At 52.4% G+C, this 17067-nt stretch overlaps 1 gene segment (V, D, J or C); it reads left to right on the forward strand.

The window, feature by feature from the left end:
- Nucleotides 1–313: 313 nt before the first annotated feature.
- LOC106731801 (T cell receptor alpha chain MC.7.G5-like) overlaps nucleotides 314–17067 on the forward strand; it is a 37079-nt gene continuing 20325 nt past the window's right edge. The window contains 1 exon segment of the C gene segment in view: nucleotides 314–2517. Coding sequence covers nucleotides 2481–2517 — 37 coding nt within the window.

Below are 17067 nucleotides of genomic sequence, written 5' to 3' on the forward strand. Positions count from 1 at the left end.
CGTCTATGAAGAAAGTGGTGTCGTTCTATTGAATCAATGAAGGTGCAACAGTTTATACCCGCTGAGGGTCTGGGTCAAAATATTTATGCTGTGATTGTCGTGGATGACTAAGGGGTTTGGGCACATGACTCCCGTTGATTCCAAGGATCTCTTTGAAAGACGCCCCAGGCCTCCGGGGGAGCTAGATTTTTGTCACAGCACAGAACACTGTGTGACTACAAGTGGGGTCGGTAAGCCTGTGTTTGGAAGCGGAACCAGGTTGCTTGTCGATCCAAGTAAGTGCCCGACCTGAACTGCGCCTGCTGGACGGGACGTGATGCAGGGATGGGTGGAAAATTTTTGTCGAAACAGTTTTTTTTTCCCTCATTAGAAAATGTGAGTTAGAAAACCCCCACAATGTTTCCATGACAGTGAGTTGGGGTCAATGAAGCTTCGCTTCGAAAAAGAAAAAAGAAACAGCCCAGGGTTCCCCTGTGATTTCTCACAATGAAATCGTTTTGCATTGATATTCACTTTCTTTCATACTAAAACCATAAAACGAAAAGGTGGAAACCGAAACCTTTTTAATGACCCCAACAGGCATGATTTTTTGGAACGACATTTTTTTAACTCCCGATGATTGCAGGGGAATTAGGAGCCTACTCTCTTTAAAACTCCAGTAGGTGCATAAATCTGCATTTTTACGCTGCTAATTGCTTCAGGAAATATGGCCCTAGGGTCATCTATTTCAGGGGGCTGTGTGGATGGGCACCGCCGAGGAATTGACCCATGTTGTATTTTATCGATGGCGCTTCCCGAAATTCCTTGTATGTTACACAACTCAGTTGGCCAAATTCTCAGCTGGTGCAGACGAGCACAACCCTAGAAATGGGGCCAATTTACAAGAACTGTCCTTCTGCTGTCAGACTGGCCCCCATGGGCCGACGCCGGGCGCAGAGGGGCTGTGTGCTAGTCGGGGTTTTTGTCGTGGGGCGAACTGCAGTGGGTATATGGGAACTCTAAGGTGACTTTCGGGAGAGGAACGCGAGTGCTGGTGAGGCCAAGTGAGTGTGTTCAGTGGTTACCGGAGGCCACGGCCGGCCAGGGTGGGTTCCAAAGCGTGGCTTGAACTCGTGGTTTATTTTAGCAGCGTTTTCTGATGCCCAGGTGGAGGGGCACAAGGCAGGAAGGGGGAACAGGCTCCCATCTGGGCCCGTGGGCATGGGGCGCCGGCCCTTTATATCGCCCAGAAATCACCCCCGTCACCTAATTCTGTGTAATAGAGAGCAGAAACAGGGCAGGCTACGTGAAGAGCCGCGAGAGCCCACTCCACTGGCCCAGGCCTGGGATACCCCCCCCCCCCAGCTTTCCAGACGAGGGGAACCAACCAAAGCATCTTGATTCCCCGGCCCTTGCTCTAAGTGTACGGCCCCCCCAGGCCCTGCAGCCGAGTCCTCCCTCCCCCAAGCGAGGAGAGAATCAGAATCACAGAGCACCAGGACCGGAGGGACCCTGAGAGTCAGCGAGTCCAGTCCCCCGCCCTCACAGCAGGACCAAGCTCTGTCTAGACCAGCCCTGATAGACGTTTATCCAACCTGCTCTTAAGTATCTCCCGAGATGGGGATTCCACAACCTCCCTGGGCAATTTATTCCAGTGTTTCACCACCCTGACAGGCAGGAATTTTTTCCTAATGTCCAACCTAAACCTCCCTTGCTGCAGTTCAAGCCCCTTGCTTCTTGTTCTAGCCTCAGAGGCCGAGATGAACAAGTTTTCTCCCTCCTCCTTGTGACACCCTCTTAGACACCTGAAAACGGCTCTCACGTCCCCGCTCATCCTTAGAATCCTAGAACCACAGAGCTGGAGGAGACCTCAAGAGTCACCAAGTCCAGCCCCCTGCCCAAGGCAGGACCAACCCAACTCAATCAACCCGGCCAGGGCTTGGTCAAGCGGAGACTTAAGCCCCTCTAGGGATGGAGACTCCACCCCTCCCCAGGGAACGCAGCCCAGCGCTTCCCACCCGCCTAGGGACAGAGTTTGTCCTAATGTCCAGCGCAGCCCCCTGCAAGTCTCCTTTCCAAAGCGAACGAGCCCAGTTCTTTCACTCTCCCGTCCCAGCGCCTGCTCTCTGGACCCCCAGACCCTCCACACGTATCGCTGGCTCTCCCCGCGTGCCCCAGGAGCCACACAGCCTCGTCCACCGCACGCGCCCTGGTTCCCGTCCCCAGACCTGCCCGCATTGCACCACGCCAGGGCGCGGGGGTGAGACGGGTCACACAAAGCAGCCAGCTGGCGGGACACCCCTGGCTTCTCAGGCAGCCCCCCGATCCACAGAGGCCGGGAAGCCGGTCCCTTCTCCGCGAGGACATCCGCCCCACGCCGGGCTGGGCCGGCTGATCCCTGCCCAGCGCTCGGTCCCCCCGGGAGGGGGTCTCGGGCTGGGGACCAGCCGCTCTGTTTTTGTCAGGGGGAAAACCACAGTGTGAACTACGGCAACACGTTCATGTTCGGCGGTGGGACGAGACTTCTCGTGAAGCCCCGTGAGTGTGGCTGGCTCCCGGCCCCCGCCCCCTCCCCCTTCTCAACGGGGCCGCAGCCTCCGCACTCGGGCATCCCCCTCACGCACCAGGCTGGGATCTGCGTGCCGGGTCAGGGGAGAGAGGGAGAAAATCCACGTGGAGCCCCCCGCCCTGCGCGGAGACGGGGCCCCAGCCCCTAGAACATCCCCCCCCCCCCGGCACAGACCCGCACGGCTCCTGGGGTCCTGCTAACGCCCCCACTCCCAGCCCTGGGACCCTCACGTGTCAGCCAGCGCTTCTAGCACCCCCATGCCTGACCCCCAGCCCTGGCCACTCCAGCCACCCCCAGGCCGTGCCTGGCTCGGCTCCTGGGGCGTCAGGGCCGGAGGGGCTCGGCTCTGCCCAGCGGCTCACAGGGGTTTAGCTATGGGGGGAAACGTGGTGCGAACGCACCGGCGGGTACGGCCTCCCCTTCGGCTCGGGGACCAAGCTCTGTGTTACGCCCAGTAAGTGCCCTGCCTTCCCGGGCAGCTCTGGGGCGTGAGGGGCTCCTCGGAGACAGGTGCTGGGTTTATTGGGGTACAGGGAGAGAGAGCTGGGACAGACGGACGGGGTGGATAGACGGGGAGCTAGGCCAAATAGCCGGTCACCCAGCATCTATCCCCTCCCCCCTTATCTATCCCTCCCCCCACACCCCTTCTATCTATCTATCTATCTATCTATCCCCACACACCCCCTCTATCTATCTATCTATCTATCTATCTATCTATCTATCCCCACACACCCCCTCTATCTATCTATCTATCTATCTATCTATCTATCTATCTATCTATCTATCTATCTATCTATCCCCATACACCCCCTCTATCTATCTATCTATCTATCTATCCCCATACACCCCCTCTATCTATCTATCTATCTATCTATCTCCACACACACACCCCCATCTATCTATCTATCTATCTATCTATCTATCTATCTATCTATCTATCTATCTATCTATCTATCCCCACACACCCCCTCTATCTATCTATCTATCTATCTATCTATCCCCACACACCCCCTCTATCTATCTATCTAGCTAGCTAGCTAGCTAGCTAGCTATCCCCACACACCCCCTCTATCTATCTATCTATCTATCTATCTATCTATCTATCTATCTATCCCCACACCCCCCCTCTATCTATCTATCTATCTAGCTATCTATCTATCTATCTATCTATCCCCACACACCCCCTCTATCTATCTATCTATCTATCTATCTATCTATCTATCTATCTATCTATCTATCCCCACACCCCCCCTCTATCTATCTATCTATCTATCTATCTATCCCCACCCCCCCTCTATCTATCTATCTATCTATCTATCTATCTATCCCCACCCCCCCTCTATCTAAGTATCTGTTGGATGGGATTTTCAAGGGCACCAGGGTGTTTGGGGTGCTCCCTACAAGGGGTCCCCCCGGGTGTGTGGACCCAGGTGTGTGGCCGGCGGGCTGGGGAGCAGCTGCCGCTCGGTGCCCCAGAGTCCTGGCTGGGCCAGGTGCCTGCCCTTGCTGGGTTTTTGCTGCAGCAGGAAGCACTGTGGGAACGATGCTACCTACAGACTCTTCTTTGGGAGCGGGACCCGGCTCCGTGTCAGGCCCAGTAAGTCCCCGGCAGAGTCACGGCGCCAGGCAGGGGCTGGGTGGCTGAGCACGGCCATTGGAAGGCGTTTGGGGCTGGCCTTTCACGGAGCTCAGGGGAGTTGGGCACTCATATGGCTGGCCTTTCACGGGAGCCCAGGGGAGTTGGGCACTCATATGGTTGGCCTTTCACGGGAGCCCAGGGGAGTTGGGCACTCGTATGGCTGGCCTTTCACGGGAGCTCAGGGGAGTTGGGCACTTGTATGGCTGGCCTTTCATGGGAGCTCAGGGGAGTTGGGCACTCGTATGGCTGGCCTTTCACGGGAGCCCAGGGGGGTTGGGCACTCATATGGCTGGCCTTTCACGGGAGCTCAGGGGAGTTGGGCACTCATATGGCTGGCCTTTCACGGGAGCCCAGGGGAGTTGGGCACTCATATGGCTGGCCTTTCATGGGAGCTCAGGGGAGTTGGGCACTCATATGGCTGGCCTTTCACGGGAGCTCAGGGGAGTTGGGCACTCGTATGGCTGGCCTTTCACAGAAGCTCAGGGGAGTTGGGCACTCGTATGGCTGGCCTTTCACGGGAGCCCAGGGGGGTTGGGCACTCGTATGGCTGGCCTTTCACGGGAGCCCAGGGGAGTTGGGCACTCGTATGGCTGGCCTTTCACGGGAGCCCAGGGGAGTTGGGCACTTGCAGGACTGGCCTTTCACAATTTTGGGAGTGATTATTGTGAAGGGCCCTCGTCGTGCAGACACCCCTCCGTGCTGGGGGAGGGGAACGTCCATGTGCAAACGCTTCTCTCGTGCCCCTCGTTTCTGACCCACAGCCCTTTGCCCCTCAGTCCCTGCTCCCAAATATCCCAGACGTGCGACCCCCCCCCCCCCCGCTCCGCCAGGGCGCTCGCCCCTCTTCCTGCAGGCCCTAGCCAAAGGGATTCTCGCTGGGCCTTGGGTTCTGCCGTCCCGGCTCCGGGGACAAGCCCGTGGCAGGTTTTTGTGCTGGGAGGCAGTGCTGTGTGAATACCGGCTCCGGGGGCGTGCCGCTCCGCTTTGGCTCTGGCACCGCGCTGTCCGTCCGACCGGGTAAGCCGCCTCCCGGCGTGTCGGGGCTGTGCCCTAAAATGCACGTTGGGCTCTGAAGAGCCGCCCCTTCCTAGCGCCCGTGTCCAGCTGTCCACCCTCCAGCCCACCGCCCCTCGGGAAGGGGGGAGGAAACGCCGAAGGAACACCATTCAGGAAGGGAAGGCGAGAGGGGGATCTGTGGATCCCAAGCCCCAAGGGACCTTTCTGATCCCCTGGTCTGACCACCTGCTTAATGTGGGCCATTCAGCGTCTGCTGTGGGAACTATTTGGGGGAAGTTCTCGGCTTTGTGTTGATCACAGGGACTCCCTTCGAGTTTGGGAATCTATCCAGGCATCCACCCTGGCCTCGGGGCATCCTTCCTTCTTCCTTTCTGCTCTGACTTTCCGTATTTCCTTCCCTATGTTATCTCTGGGTTTCCCACTGTCCTTCCCTCTGGAAAATCCTTCCCTTCCCTCTGGAACAGTGTTTCTTAAACTGTTGTGCCACGGAGAACAACAGAGTTATAAATGGCCGCCCTTAAAGGGACAGGCAACTTTTTTTTTTTTTTTTTGCTCAATAATTTCCCCCTGACTCCTTTTTTTTCTCAATAATTTTCCTCCCAACCCTTTCCCCTCTCCCCCAACAACAATCCCTGGTGTTCTTCATTAAAAAAAATTATTGTTTGGTGTTCCTCAGTCTTAAACAGTTTAAGAAACACTTCCCATCTCTGATAGCCTAGCTCTCCTAAGTCTCTTTGCTATTTATACTTTTTGTTCTTTCACAATGGAAGTGAATATATGCTGACAGCCCCAAACCATCCAGAGAGTATCATGCACTTTCATGGGCACAGCTCGTTTCTGGAGCCCACGAGAGCTCACGATACGATCTAGATAGTTTTGGCTAGTCTCTAAGGTGCTCCAGGGCCATTCACAGTGGTTACAGGTATGTTAGTTACAGACTAACTCTCCCCCTCCCAGACTTACTGGCATTGCAAGGCAAGACAGGACCAGAATGGGTCAGAACCAACTCCCCTGCCCAGGTTCCTGCCTCTAACCACTGCCCAATGCTTCAGAGAAGGGCTGAGGGGACCCTGTGGAGGAGAATTGTGGCACGGGTCAGGAATGGGTCGTAGAGTCCATGTGTTAAGTGCCCACCCATCAGGGAGCCCGGTAGAACTTCTTGTAAAGGTGGCGATCACTGTGGGACTACGGGAGCACTAACAAAGTAATCTTTGGGACTGGGACCACACTCCTCGTCAGACCAAGTAAGTGTTTCCCCTTCTTTGGGCCGAGCAGTGGCAGGGAAAGACAGTTTGGCAGAATCGCTCTCAGCTCAGTAAAGTCCAGAGCGCGGAGCCTGTATTCACCCGGAGGCGTTGTCTGCCTGAGTAATACCTGGCCCCCAGCACGGAGGCGGCGTTCGCAGCCTCGCGCTTCTCTTCGGTGTGTCCTGGTGACTCGTTTCTTGGCTGGATTTGTCTGCCCTTGACTTCCAGCCACTGGTCTACCCTGTTCTGCCAGGCTTGTCCTGCCAGCCTTGCAACGGGATGCAGGGCGGGGAGGCTGACGTTAGGAGAAAATGGGAAGTAGAAACAAGATGCAGCTCTCTAACAGAGCCAGCGACTCATCACGGGAGCAGATCCCCAAGAGCCGTGGCCGAGTCCCCCTTCCAGGGAGTTGTAAATCATGTCTGGACACTGGTTTTTAAGAGATGCCCTCTAGGTTTTAAGTCTACCCTGCAGGGCTTAACGCGAAAGAAGCTGCGCAAACTGAGCGATACCAATCGCGGAGCTTATTTCAAAATAGGGAGCGTCTACACAGCACTGATTTCGGAATAGAGCGCTCTTCCCCCGACTTCCCTTCCTCATGCCACGGGGGTGAGAAGTCCTCTAGCGGGACAGGATTTTGACACCATTTCAAAATAACTGCCTGCCGGGTAGACACAGACTGAGTTATTTCGGAGTAGCATTGCAGTGTAGATACAGGTCGACCAGGAGTGATGGGAATCGTTGGGTGAAAACCTTCACGATGCAGGACGCCCAAGCGGGTGGCCATACGGGTCCCTTCTGACCTTGAAATCGATGGGTGGGGTTTTCAAGGCCTCCTGCTGGCCAGACCCTGCAGGTCGCTTTGAAATCTCCTCCGGCCAAGCTCTGGCAGAGTTCCGAATCGGTGCCTCTTTTCTGGGAGAGGTCAGAGCAAAATGGTACCCGAGGAGTTAACATCCCCCTAGTGCAGACCGCAGCCCCCAGGCAGGGAGGGGGAGGAGGAGACTGGACGATGAGTTATTGGTTCGGGGGGATGTGGACAATAGGAGCACTGGGGTTACAGAGGGGTGGTTGCCATCACGTGAGACACGGCCGCTGTTACAGGATTGTTATCGCTACATTTTGCAAATGCTGAAAGACTTAGAAGCTGGTCAGCGGGTTTATGATTGGGGAGGGGATTTTGGCAGTCGTAGTCAATCGTTTTCGTGTGGGGCTGCTGACACCGCATGCTGTTTTCAAAGCGGCAAAAAGTATTATTCAGTAAAACCTGTGTTATCCGCCACACTCGGGAGTAGGGCATTCCAGTTATCTGATGGTCCCATCCACCTAGGAAAAACCAATGGACAATAACAGTAAAAGTCCAGCTTTTAATATGGGTAGTTTTGTAGTGGGAGGCCGTTGGTCTCACATTTCTATATTGAGTTAAAGATGGTTTGTACTTCTTAAATAAAAAACGGTTAAGCTGATCCTGGTAAACCAAGCCAGGCCTGTACACCTGAAGATGTGACAGTATTGTGGCTGGGGGCAATGACGGTTAGCAAAGTTTTCTGGTTAACAGAGTGCCAGATAACAAAGGTTTCCGGTTAACAGAGTGCTGGATAACAAAGGTTTCCGGTTAACAGAGTGCCGGATAACAAAGGTTTCTGGTTAACAGAGTGCCAGATAACAAAGGTTTCTAATTAACAGAGTGCCGGATAACAAAGGTTTCTGGTTAACAGAGTGCCGGATAACAGAGGTTTCTGGTTAACAGTGTGCCAGATAACAAAGGTTTCTGGTTAACTGAGTGCTGGATAACAAAGGTTTCTGGTTAACAGAGTGCCGGATAACAAAGGTTGCTGGTTAACTGAGTGCCGGATAACAAAGGTTTCTAGTTAACAGAGTGCCGGATAACAAAGGTTTCTGGTTAACTGAGTGCTGGATAACAAAGGTTTCACTTATCGGGGGGTAGCCGAGTTAGTCTGGATCTGCAAAAGCGACAAGGAGTCCTGTAGCACCTTATAGACTAACAGATGTATTGGAGCAGAAGCTTTTGTGGTCAAAGACCCACTTCGTCAGATTAGCCTTGTTGCTTTTAAAGGTTTCACTGTTCTTTGACCAGATTTGGAGAAAAATAAGGGGGAAGGGACCTTGTGAAACTTCTCTCACTTGGTCCAAGGTTTAATTTCTCAGAGTATTTCCTGGCTTTCATCCCCATGCGCCTCTCTCTCCTTCCACCAACTTGCTGTGAAAACTCCAGGGGGTTGAAAATATTAACTAGAGCGCCACACTGGACAGCTCCGGCTGACGTTACACCCTGACTTGGTCCCTTTCGTTGTGCCCCAGGGAGTGTGGGGAAAGAAGGAGAGAATGAAACAGGAAGGCGGGAGCCACGTGCGGAAGAGGGGAGGGCAGAGGGAGGTTTTAGTAATGGCCTGACACAGTGTGTGAACACCGGCGCAGGTGTTGGAAAACTGCTCTTCGGAGAGGGTACCAAAGTCTTCGTCCAGCCAAGTAGGTGGCGTGTCCCCATCTGGGGTTCACCCCCAAGACATTAAACCCAATTCCACTGAAAGTTAAGGTGTCAGCTCCTGGGGTGGGGGGTGAAGTGGTATTGATCCATCACATTCTGTAGGACCAGTTCCCAAGGTGGTAAATTGGGTCCAGCTGGTGTAAATCCGTGTAGTGCCCCTGGTACGGCCAGATCCAGAGGTCCCTTGGAGCCAACGGGGACAGATCCCCAACTGGTTCAAAACCAGGGGACTTCCACAGCCCTCTTGATTCCCACGGAAGTTGCACCAGCTGAAGATGCAACCCCTCAGGTTTCTGTAAAGGGCTATGAAGCTGTGATAACCAAGGCTATCAATACTACTTTGGAGCAGGAACTAGACTGACCGTAGCGCCAAGTAAGTAGACTTGTTACTACTCACAACTGCATGCTTAGACGTAGGAATGAGGGGGGACGTTTTTGAAGCTGCTTAATGGCTCTGCTTCCCATTCATTTAATCAAGAATTGGGTAGCCAGCCCCTTTGGGGTCTTTGCCTTGAAACTCTCCACCTGAATGTCTCAATAAACCTCTGCAACGCATGGTCACAAGATCCCTGACTGCGAAAGTTCCAAAAAGAGCAATGAAAACGCTGAGAGGTTTGGAAGGGGTCTCCTATGAGGAGAGATGAAAAAGACGTGGACTTTTCAGCTTAGAAAAGAGGAGATTAAGGGGGGATAGGATAGAGGTCTATACACTCATGAGTGGTGTGGAGAAAGTGAATAAGGCAAGGTTATTTACTTGCTCCCACAATATAAGAACTAGGGGTCACCAAATGAAATGAATAGGCAGCAGGTTTAAAACAAACAAAAGGATGTTTTTCTTTACTCAGCGCACAGTCAACCTGTGGAACTCCTCGCCAGAGGATGGTGTGAAGGCCAGGACTTGAACAGGGTTCAAAAAAGAGCTAGATAGATTCATGGAGGTCAGGTCCATCAATGGCTATTGGCTGGGGGTGACAGAGGAGGGATCACATGAGGATTACCTGTTGTGATCCCTCCCTCTGGGGCACCTGGCATTGGCCACTGTCACCAGACAGGACACTGGACTGGATGGACCGTTGGTCGACCCAGTCTGGCCGCTCTGATGCTAGGACAGTGCAAAACAACCCAAATCAATAGATATTGCTGCACACCTCGCTGCACTCGCGTGTCTAAATCCCTTAGTGCCCTTTGAAAATCCCATCCTCAACCAAAACTCGTTATCTTTTTACCACCTGAAAACCAGCGTGTGCCACAATGGAGTGCGAGGGAGGGAACAGGGAACAGACAGGAGGAAGGCAGGTACATTTCAGTGGGAGTTGGGTGCCCAGGTGCTTTTCAATGTCTCGCTATTGTCCCGTAAGAAATTTGTAATGGAACCGGGACCCACAGCTAGCTCTCTCAAATATCCTCTCTGCACCTTCCATGGCTTGGGCAGCCCATCAGCCCACCCACAGGCGAGTCAGGCCGGTGGGGAAAGCTGGAGGAGTTGACGTAAAGGGGTCGCGTACGGTGGGATGGAAGTTCTGGCAGGGGAAAGCTGGCCTTTGGAAGCGGGACGGTCCTGGCTGTAACCCCAAGTAGGTGACTCATTTGTTTAGCTCAGAGATGCCTCAGGAAGGACGGACGGGCAGAGAAGGGCTAGGAGGGTCGGGTATTTTTCGCTTGAGGACGTTATGAAAACTGTTCGATCTTTCTAACTTTCTCTCCCCCGCTACGGAAGAAAACCCCCCTAAAATCCATGAGTCAAAAATCACTTTCGGCTTTTTCTAAAACGTTACCACTTTGGAACAGGCAAAATCGAGTAGCTCTACTGGCCACGCAAAGGGGTGTTGAAGAGAAATCCGTTTGCATCTCTGTGTGAGGCCGAGGCATAATGTCATGCAACACGAAAACGGCCGTGCAAACCTACATTTTGGTCACTGGGCCCTTGGTTAGCAGGGGGAAGGAGAAGTCGATGGAAGATAGTTGAGATGGTCTGTCCCAAAGGATGGGGATGACCTACGTGGAAATATTGGGCACCGGTAAATCACCGGGGTTTTCAAAGTAGCCTTAGGCATTGGATGCTCGGCTGTCTTTGAATTTCCCCGGGATCTGGGTTGCCCACACGCCACCGAAAACGCCAGCCTCAGTTGGTGGAACTCCCGGCTGCAAACAGCCACAGCTACCGATATCGTTAAGCAGCGTAATGCTGTGTGACAACAACGCGAGACAGCTCCGGTTTGCTCTGGGGACACAGTTGTCGGTCCAACCAAGTAGGTGGCGGTTTCTCTGTACCCTTCCTTCCCACATTCTCTCTCTCGCTCTGAACGGGGTTTTTCCTGGTGTCCAACCATCCAAGCACCTTCCACATTCAATCCATGGGGACCGGGCTGGCCAGAGTAGGTTTCATATAAATACGCTGGCCGTGTCTTTGTTTAAACGCAGGAAAGTGAAGGCACTGTTGTTATCTGATCTGAAATATTTTTTCATAATGTGTTACCGGTACTTATTGACCCGCTAGTTTAGTTTCTGCTTGCAGAATCATGCATTCGGAGATTTCAAAATCATTGTGCTTAACTACTCTGCCCTTGTGGATAACACAGGCCACCGACTTTGCCCCAAATAATTCCTAGAGTAGTTCTCTGCGGTCAGGACAAGGAGCAATGAGCTTAAACTGCAGCAAGGGAGGTTCAGGTTGGACATTAGGAAAAACTTCCTGCCTGTCAGGGTGGTTAAATGCTGGAATAAGTTGCCTGGGGAGGTTGTGGAATCTCTATCGCTAGAGATATTGAAGAGCAGGTTGGACAGACGCCTGTCAGGGATGGTCTAGATGATGCTTGGTCCTGCCGTGAGGGCAGGGGACTGGACTCTCGAGGTCCCTTCCAATTCTAGGGTTGTATGATTCTTTCTAGAAGCCATCCAATCCTGATTTAAAATTTCACAGTCATGAATGAATCCTCCACCGTGACCCTTGGTAAACTAACCAGCAGTTAATGACTCGCACTGTTAAAAGTTGTCTCCTGATTTCTAATCTGGGAAAGGCACGTGGTCAAATGTGTTCCAGTGAGACTTGCCTAGGTAGAAAGAGCTGCCCTTATTTTGAAATACCAAGGCGCGTGTCCACTGTGTCAAACCCCTTATTTCGAAATAACAACTCCTGCTCATGAAGAGGAATCAGCGCATCTCCAAAGAGTCACTCCGGGAGTTGATTTCGAAATAGCCTGGTAGTGTAGACAGAGCCAAACAAAAACAAAATAGTTAGACACTTTCACAACTTTTTCCGTCCACATTTTTTTCAAGTTGGGAAATTCATCCAAACCAATCTAGTGACAAGAGCTATTTTGGTTTCCATGAATTGGTGCTTTTTTTTTTTTTTTGCTTAACCTAAAGCCATTTAGTTGAAAAATTCATGCCCGGCTCTAACAGGAGATCAGATTTCCTGGGTCAGACATAGGACTGAAGAGGTTTCCTAGGTTATCAAGTCCAGACACTTAAGAGAAGCTGCAAGAAACCTGGACGAGTACAAATAGAATGGGGTCAGAATACCCAAACAACACTGATTATCAACAGGACGTGGGTACCCCGTGGCCTCTGCAAATCTCTCCCATGTCAATGAATGACTGCAGGAGAGAAAAGGCAAAGGCCTTCTTGTAAAGGGGGTGAGGACAGTGAGTAGGTGGCTCTGACTGGGGGAAGGTGATCTTCGGCAAAGGAACGACGGTTACCATCACTCCAAGTAGGTCTCTCTCCCTTTCAACCCAGGAATGAACAAGATGTGAGAATTAGAACCAGTTCCAAGGCCAAGATCTCTGCACAAGCGTTTGGGCTCTTTAAGAAATCGAAGGAGGTTCTGCCGCTGGCTCTCCTTAACATTTCAGTAGGGTCTGAGCACTGAAAACCCCTGAAAATCCCGCTCCCTAGTGTAGTTGAGCATTGGGGAGGATTAAGGGGGTCTATATGAAAAGCAGTGAGCCGTTTGGGCTGGGGACAACGTTATCCGTTCAACTAGGTATGTGTCTGGTTTTCAATCCGTCTGTCTGTCCATCTAGCCCGCTTCTCAAAGCTTCTTAACAATACTGGCCCTAAATCCGGAGTAACTACATTAACAATAAGTGTTTGAACTGGAGGAAGGCCTGAATCGGACCCCTTGGGTCTAGTGGGTTTTTGGTGAAGCTCGGAGCACGGTGCGTATAGTGGGACAGCTACAAAGCTCGTCTTTGGGACAGGAACCAGGTTGGCTGTGAAGCCCAGTGAGTATTGGCGATAAAATCAGCCGTTCTGCTTTGATAACACAATAAGGAGCCAACTGCTTAAACTGCAGCAAGGGAGGTTTAGGTTGGACATTAGGAAAAACTTCCCAACTGTCAGGGGGTCAAACACTGGAATAAATTGCCCAGGGAGGTTGTGGAATCCCCATCTGTGGAGATATTTAAGAGCAGGTTGGATAAATGTCTATCAGGGATGGTCTAGACAGTATTTGGTCCTGCCGTGTGGGCAAGGGGACTGAACTCCATGACTCTCGAGGTCCCTTCAAGTTCTAGTGTTCCGTGATTGGGGATTCAAACTTGTATGGTTGGTTGGTTTGGACTGATCTGAGCCGTATTTGCTCTCCAGTGGCTGCTCTCCTACACTGACTGATTTACGGAGGCTGGGATCAGGGTTAGAGTTAGATTCAGGGCATTTCAAAGCAGCGTACGAGGGGGAGGCAGCCAAAGTCCTTTCAATTTCCAGGAAACCGGGCACCCAACTCCCTAACGTCCTTTGAAGTCTTTGCCCGGAACGGTCAGCTAGTAAAATGGCTTCCTGTTCTTTGCCCGGCGGTCATGCGCAGGTGTGCGGTGACAAGAGCTAGCTAGAGGGGTGAGGTGGAGAGACAGATGTGGTGTATGTTACTGTCGGTAACTGGCATTGCATGGCTTGTGGCTGGGGGGTCGGGGCTGTATTTGTACGGGGTTGTCGCACAGTGCGTATGATGCAAACAGGGTCATATTTGGAAAGGGGACGGTGATCTCGGTGACTCCCCGTGAGTATAACGATGAGTTGAAAAGAGAAACAATGCAACTGTTATATTGTCTTCCTGGCTGTAGTGGGGGTGAGGAAAAAAAACAAAATTTAAGGGTGAAAACGTCCAAGACACCGAAGATGTCGTGGCCCAGATTGTGAAGGTGTTTTGGCACCTAAAGCTGCGGTTGGAGTCCTGTTGTGTTTCTAAAAGCACCTAACTCCCCGTGAAATCAACCCGTTTTGTGAACCGCGATGCTTCTGAAACTCCCGCTACGAGCCCAAAAATCTGGCCTTGAGTCATTTGGAAATGGAATTTAGCCTCCGAAAGGCACGTCTACCCCACAGAAAAGACCCCCCGAGTTGACCTGGGCTCAGAGGCCCGCTGAGGGGTTGACCCTAAGTCATTTAGGCCATTTTGAAAATGTTACCCTGCGTCTACCTTATGCATTCCTAGGGGCCATTCAAAATTCCCCTTGCGAGATGGCAGGAGAGCTCCAGGCAGCTCGGCTTTCTAACCAGTCAACGTGACCGAGAGGTCAACTCTCTGCTCTCAGTGCCAGGGGTGGCCAATACACAACACCCAGGAAAGAGCGACTGCTCTTTGAGAGGGCAAAGCACGGTCGGTTTTTGCTAGGCCGCAGATCACGGTGTGAATACTAACAGAGACAAGCTGGTGTTTGGCAGTGGGACCATTGTGACGGTGACACCCAGTGAGTAGCACGACTGAATTGCTAATAACGATCAATGACAAAACCTATTGGCACAGGCGAATGGTGGTTAGCAAGCCTGATTTCAGAGACCGAATTTCCAATGGGAGGCTGTCCGTTTCTGGTGGCATTTTGTAACCTCCCAGTGACGTATCTTCCATTGCCTTACATGGACTAAGTTTCATGGGGCAAATGTCTCACACAGGGCAAAATCCTTGGGCCCGTCAGTCATGGGGGTCTCGGTGGTACTGGTCTCCCACTGATGTGACGTTAGATTCAGGGCTTAATCAGTTGAAAGTCGGAGCCTTACTTGTGTCTCCCTGTGGCCCGGAAATGCATATTCAACCCAGAATCTCCTCTTGTGCCTACATAGTAGAGGATACATTGGACTTGTCCTTAAATTTGGGATTTGGCCCAAAGAACGTTGGCTACATTAGCAAGGAGAGGGTGTGGAGAGCGGGGCTGGGTTTCCGTCACAGGGCCCATCACAGTGTGAACTATGGAGGAGCTGGGGACAAACTCGTCTTTGGGGCTGGAACCCAACTGAGCGTGAAACCAAGTAAGACGATTCATGTTCCGGGAGCTGGGGACTGGGAACATGGGAGTAGCAACGGCATTGCTTGCGGGTGGGGTTGTGGAGTTAGTGTAAGTGAGTTTTGGGGATGCTCTGGAAAGTGAATCCATTTCAAAGTGGATTGATTCAGTTGCATTAATCCCCTGTGTAGACGCTTTTACTCAGGATTAAAGTGGCATCAATGTGGTTTAGTGTCATTCGCAGCAGTAGATATTTAGGCTTGGTTTTGTACAGATCTCACTGAATCTCAATGGCCGTCCAGGGGAAATGGTCAACGCACAAGACGTGAGCGAGCAAAGTTATGTGAGTGCAGGAAAAGATGCCTCTCTCTGTGAGATTTAAGGGTGTCGAACACCCGTTCAAGCGCTGAGCTGATCAGGGTGGGTAAGTGTCTCCTAAGGAGAAGGTACCAGGTGGAGAATCTAGTTAAGAAAGTCGTAACAAAATCCAACAGCTGGAAGTGAAACGCGGATACGTTCAAAATAGAAACAGAATCCTACATTTTAGCCAAAATGTGAAGGGAAATGGAGAATCCTCCCTCTCGCTCCCAAAGTTTTCAAGTCAAGACTTGAAGCCTTTCTGGAAAAATTGCTTTAGTCAAAAACAATACAGGGCAACTGGTTCACAATGGCCCATAAGAGGAGGTCAGACTCCATGATCGAACACACGATCCCTTCTGGTTTTAAAATCTATTGAAAAGTCCCGTTCAAAACCAACGGAACAAAATCCTCAGGGAAACCGAGAATCCACTCGCCCCTGAAGTCTTTAGGTAGGGACTTGGTGTCTTCCTGGACACCTTGGTCAAAAGCGATGGGCGGTAGTAGAGGGTCAAACTAGATCTTCTAGTGATCCCGTCCGGTTTTAAAATCTATTGAAAAGTCCCACTGAAAAGTTGGAGTGAGCTTGTTAATACGTTGGGCGTGTTTCAAACTCTGCCCCTCTGACTCTAATTCCCTTCACCTGCTTTGCTGTTCTCGCCCGAAGACTTTCCAAGAGGGCAGCACTCGGACTGGGGGGCGGGAGGACGATGGAAGGACAAACGCCGTGTGTGCCAGTCAGGCCGTCCCAGGGTGGAGGGAGCAGGACAGACGTGGTGCGTTTCTCTGTGCGGAGGCTCGGGGGGATTTTTGTAGGGCTCACACGCACAGTGTGAACACGGGTGGCTACAAAGTCATCTTCGGGCGTGGGACCAGGCTCTGTGTGAAGCCAAGTAAGAGGCGAGCGCGTCCCCCTTCGTGCCCACCCTGCGCCTCACGGGACACGTCATTGGGAAGGGCAGGGGGTAATAACCGAGCCGGTTACTGGGGTAGCGACGATGCCCGGGGGGGTGCTGTTAGCTTGGAGGGGGGTGAATCTCCCTTCCCCACTCTCACCGCGCTGCCCATCACTAATGCGAGGTGGCAGCCGGGCAGTTAAATCCCAACTCACACCCTGAGCGGCCAATCGCCCCCACCGGCTAAGAGAACCGGCGGCGCGGAGCCAGGCGCTGGACACTGGCCGGGCTGTTAGCATGTTCCTGGGGGGTTTCTGGACCCAGAGAGGCCATCCCTGCCTGCCCCCACTCGGTCCCAACCCGAGCCAGAAGGAAGAGCGGGCAGGAAGGGAGGAGGTTTTTGTCACAGCATCAAGCACTGTGTGGACTATGGAAGTGCTGGGGCCAAACTCACTTTCGGGGCTGGAACCAGATTACGAGTGGACCCAAGTAAGTGCGGCCTTAGATGGGGCAGCGCGGCCTAGTGGACAGGGGAGCAGGGTTAGATTCTAGACCCTCCAGGATTGTTCCTGTTCTCTGTGCTGTAACCTTGCACGTGTAATTTTGCCTCTTTCCCATACCACCCTTCCTGTT

Source organism: Pelodiscus sinensis, chromosome 30 (genome assembly GCF_052426305.1).
Source record: "Pelodiscus sinensis isolate ZL-2025 chromosome 30, ASM5242630v1, whole genome shotgun sequence".
NCBI classification, from domain to species: Eukaryota; Metazoa; Chordata; order Testudines; family Trionychidae; genus Pelodiscus; species Pelodiscus sinensis.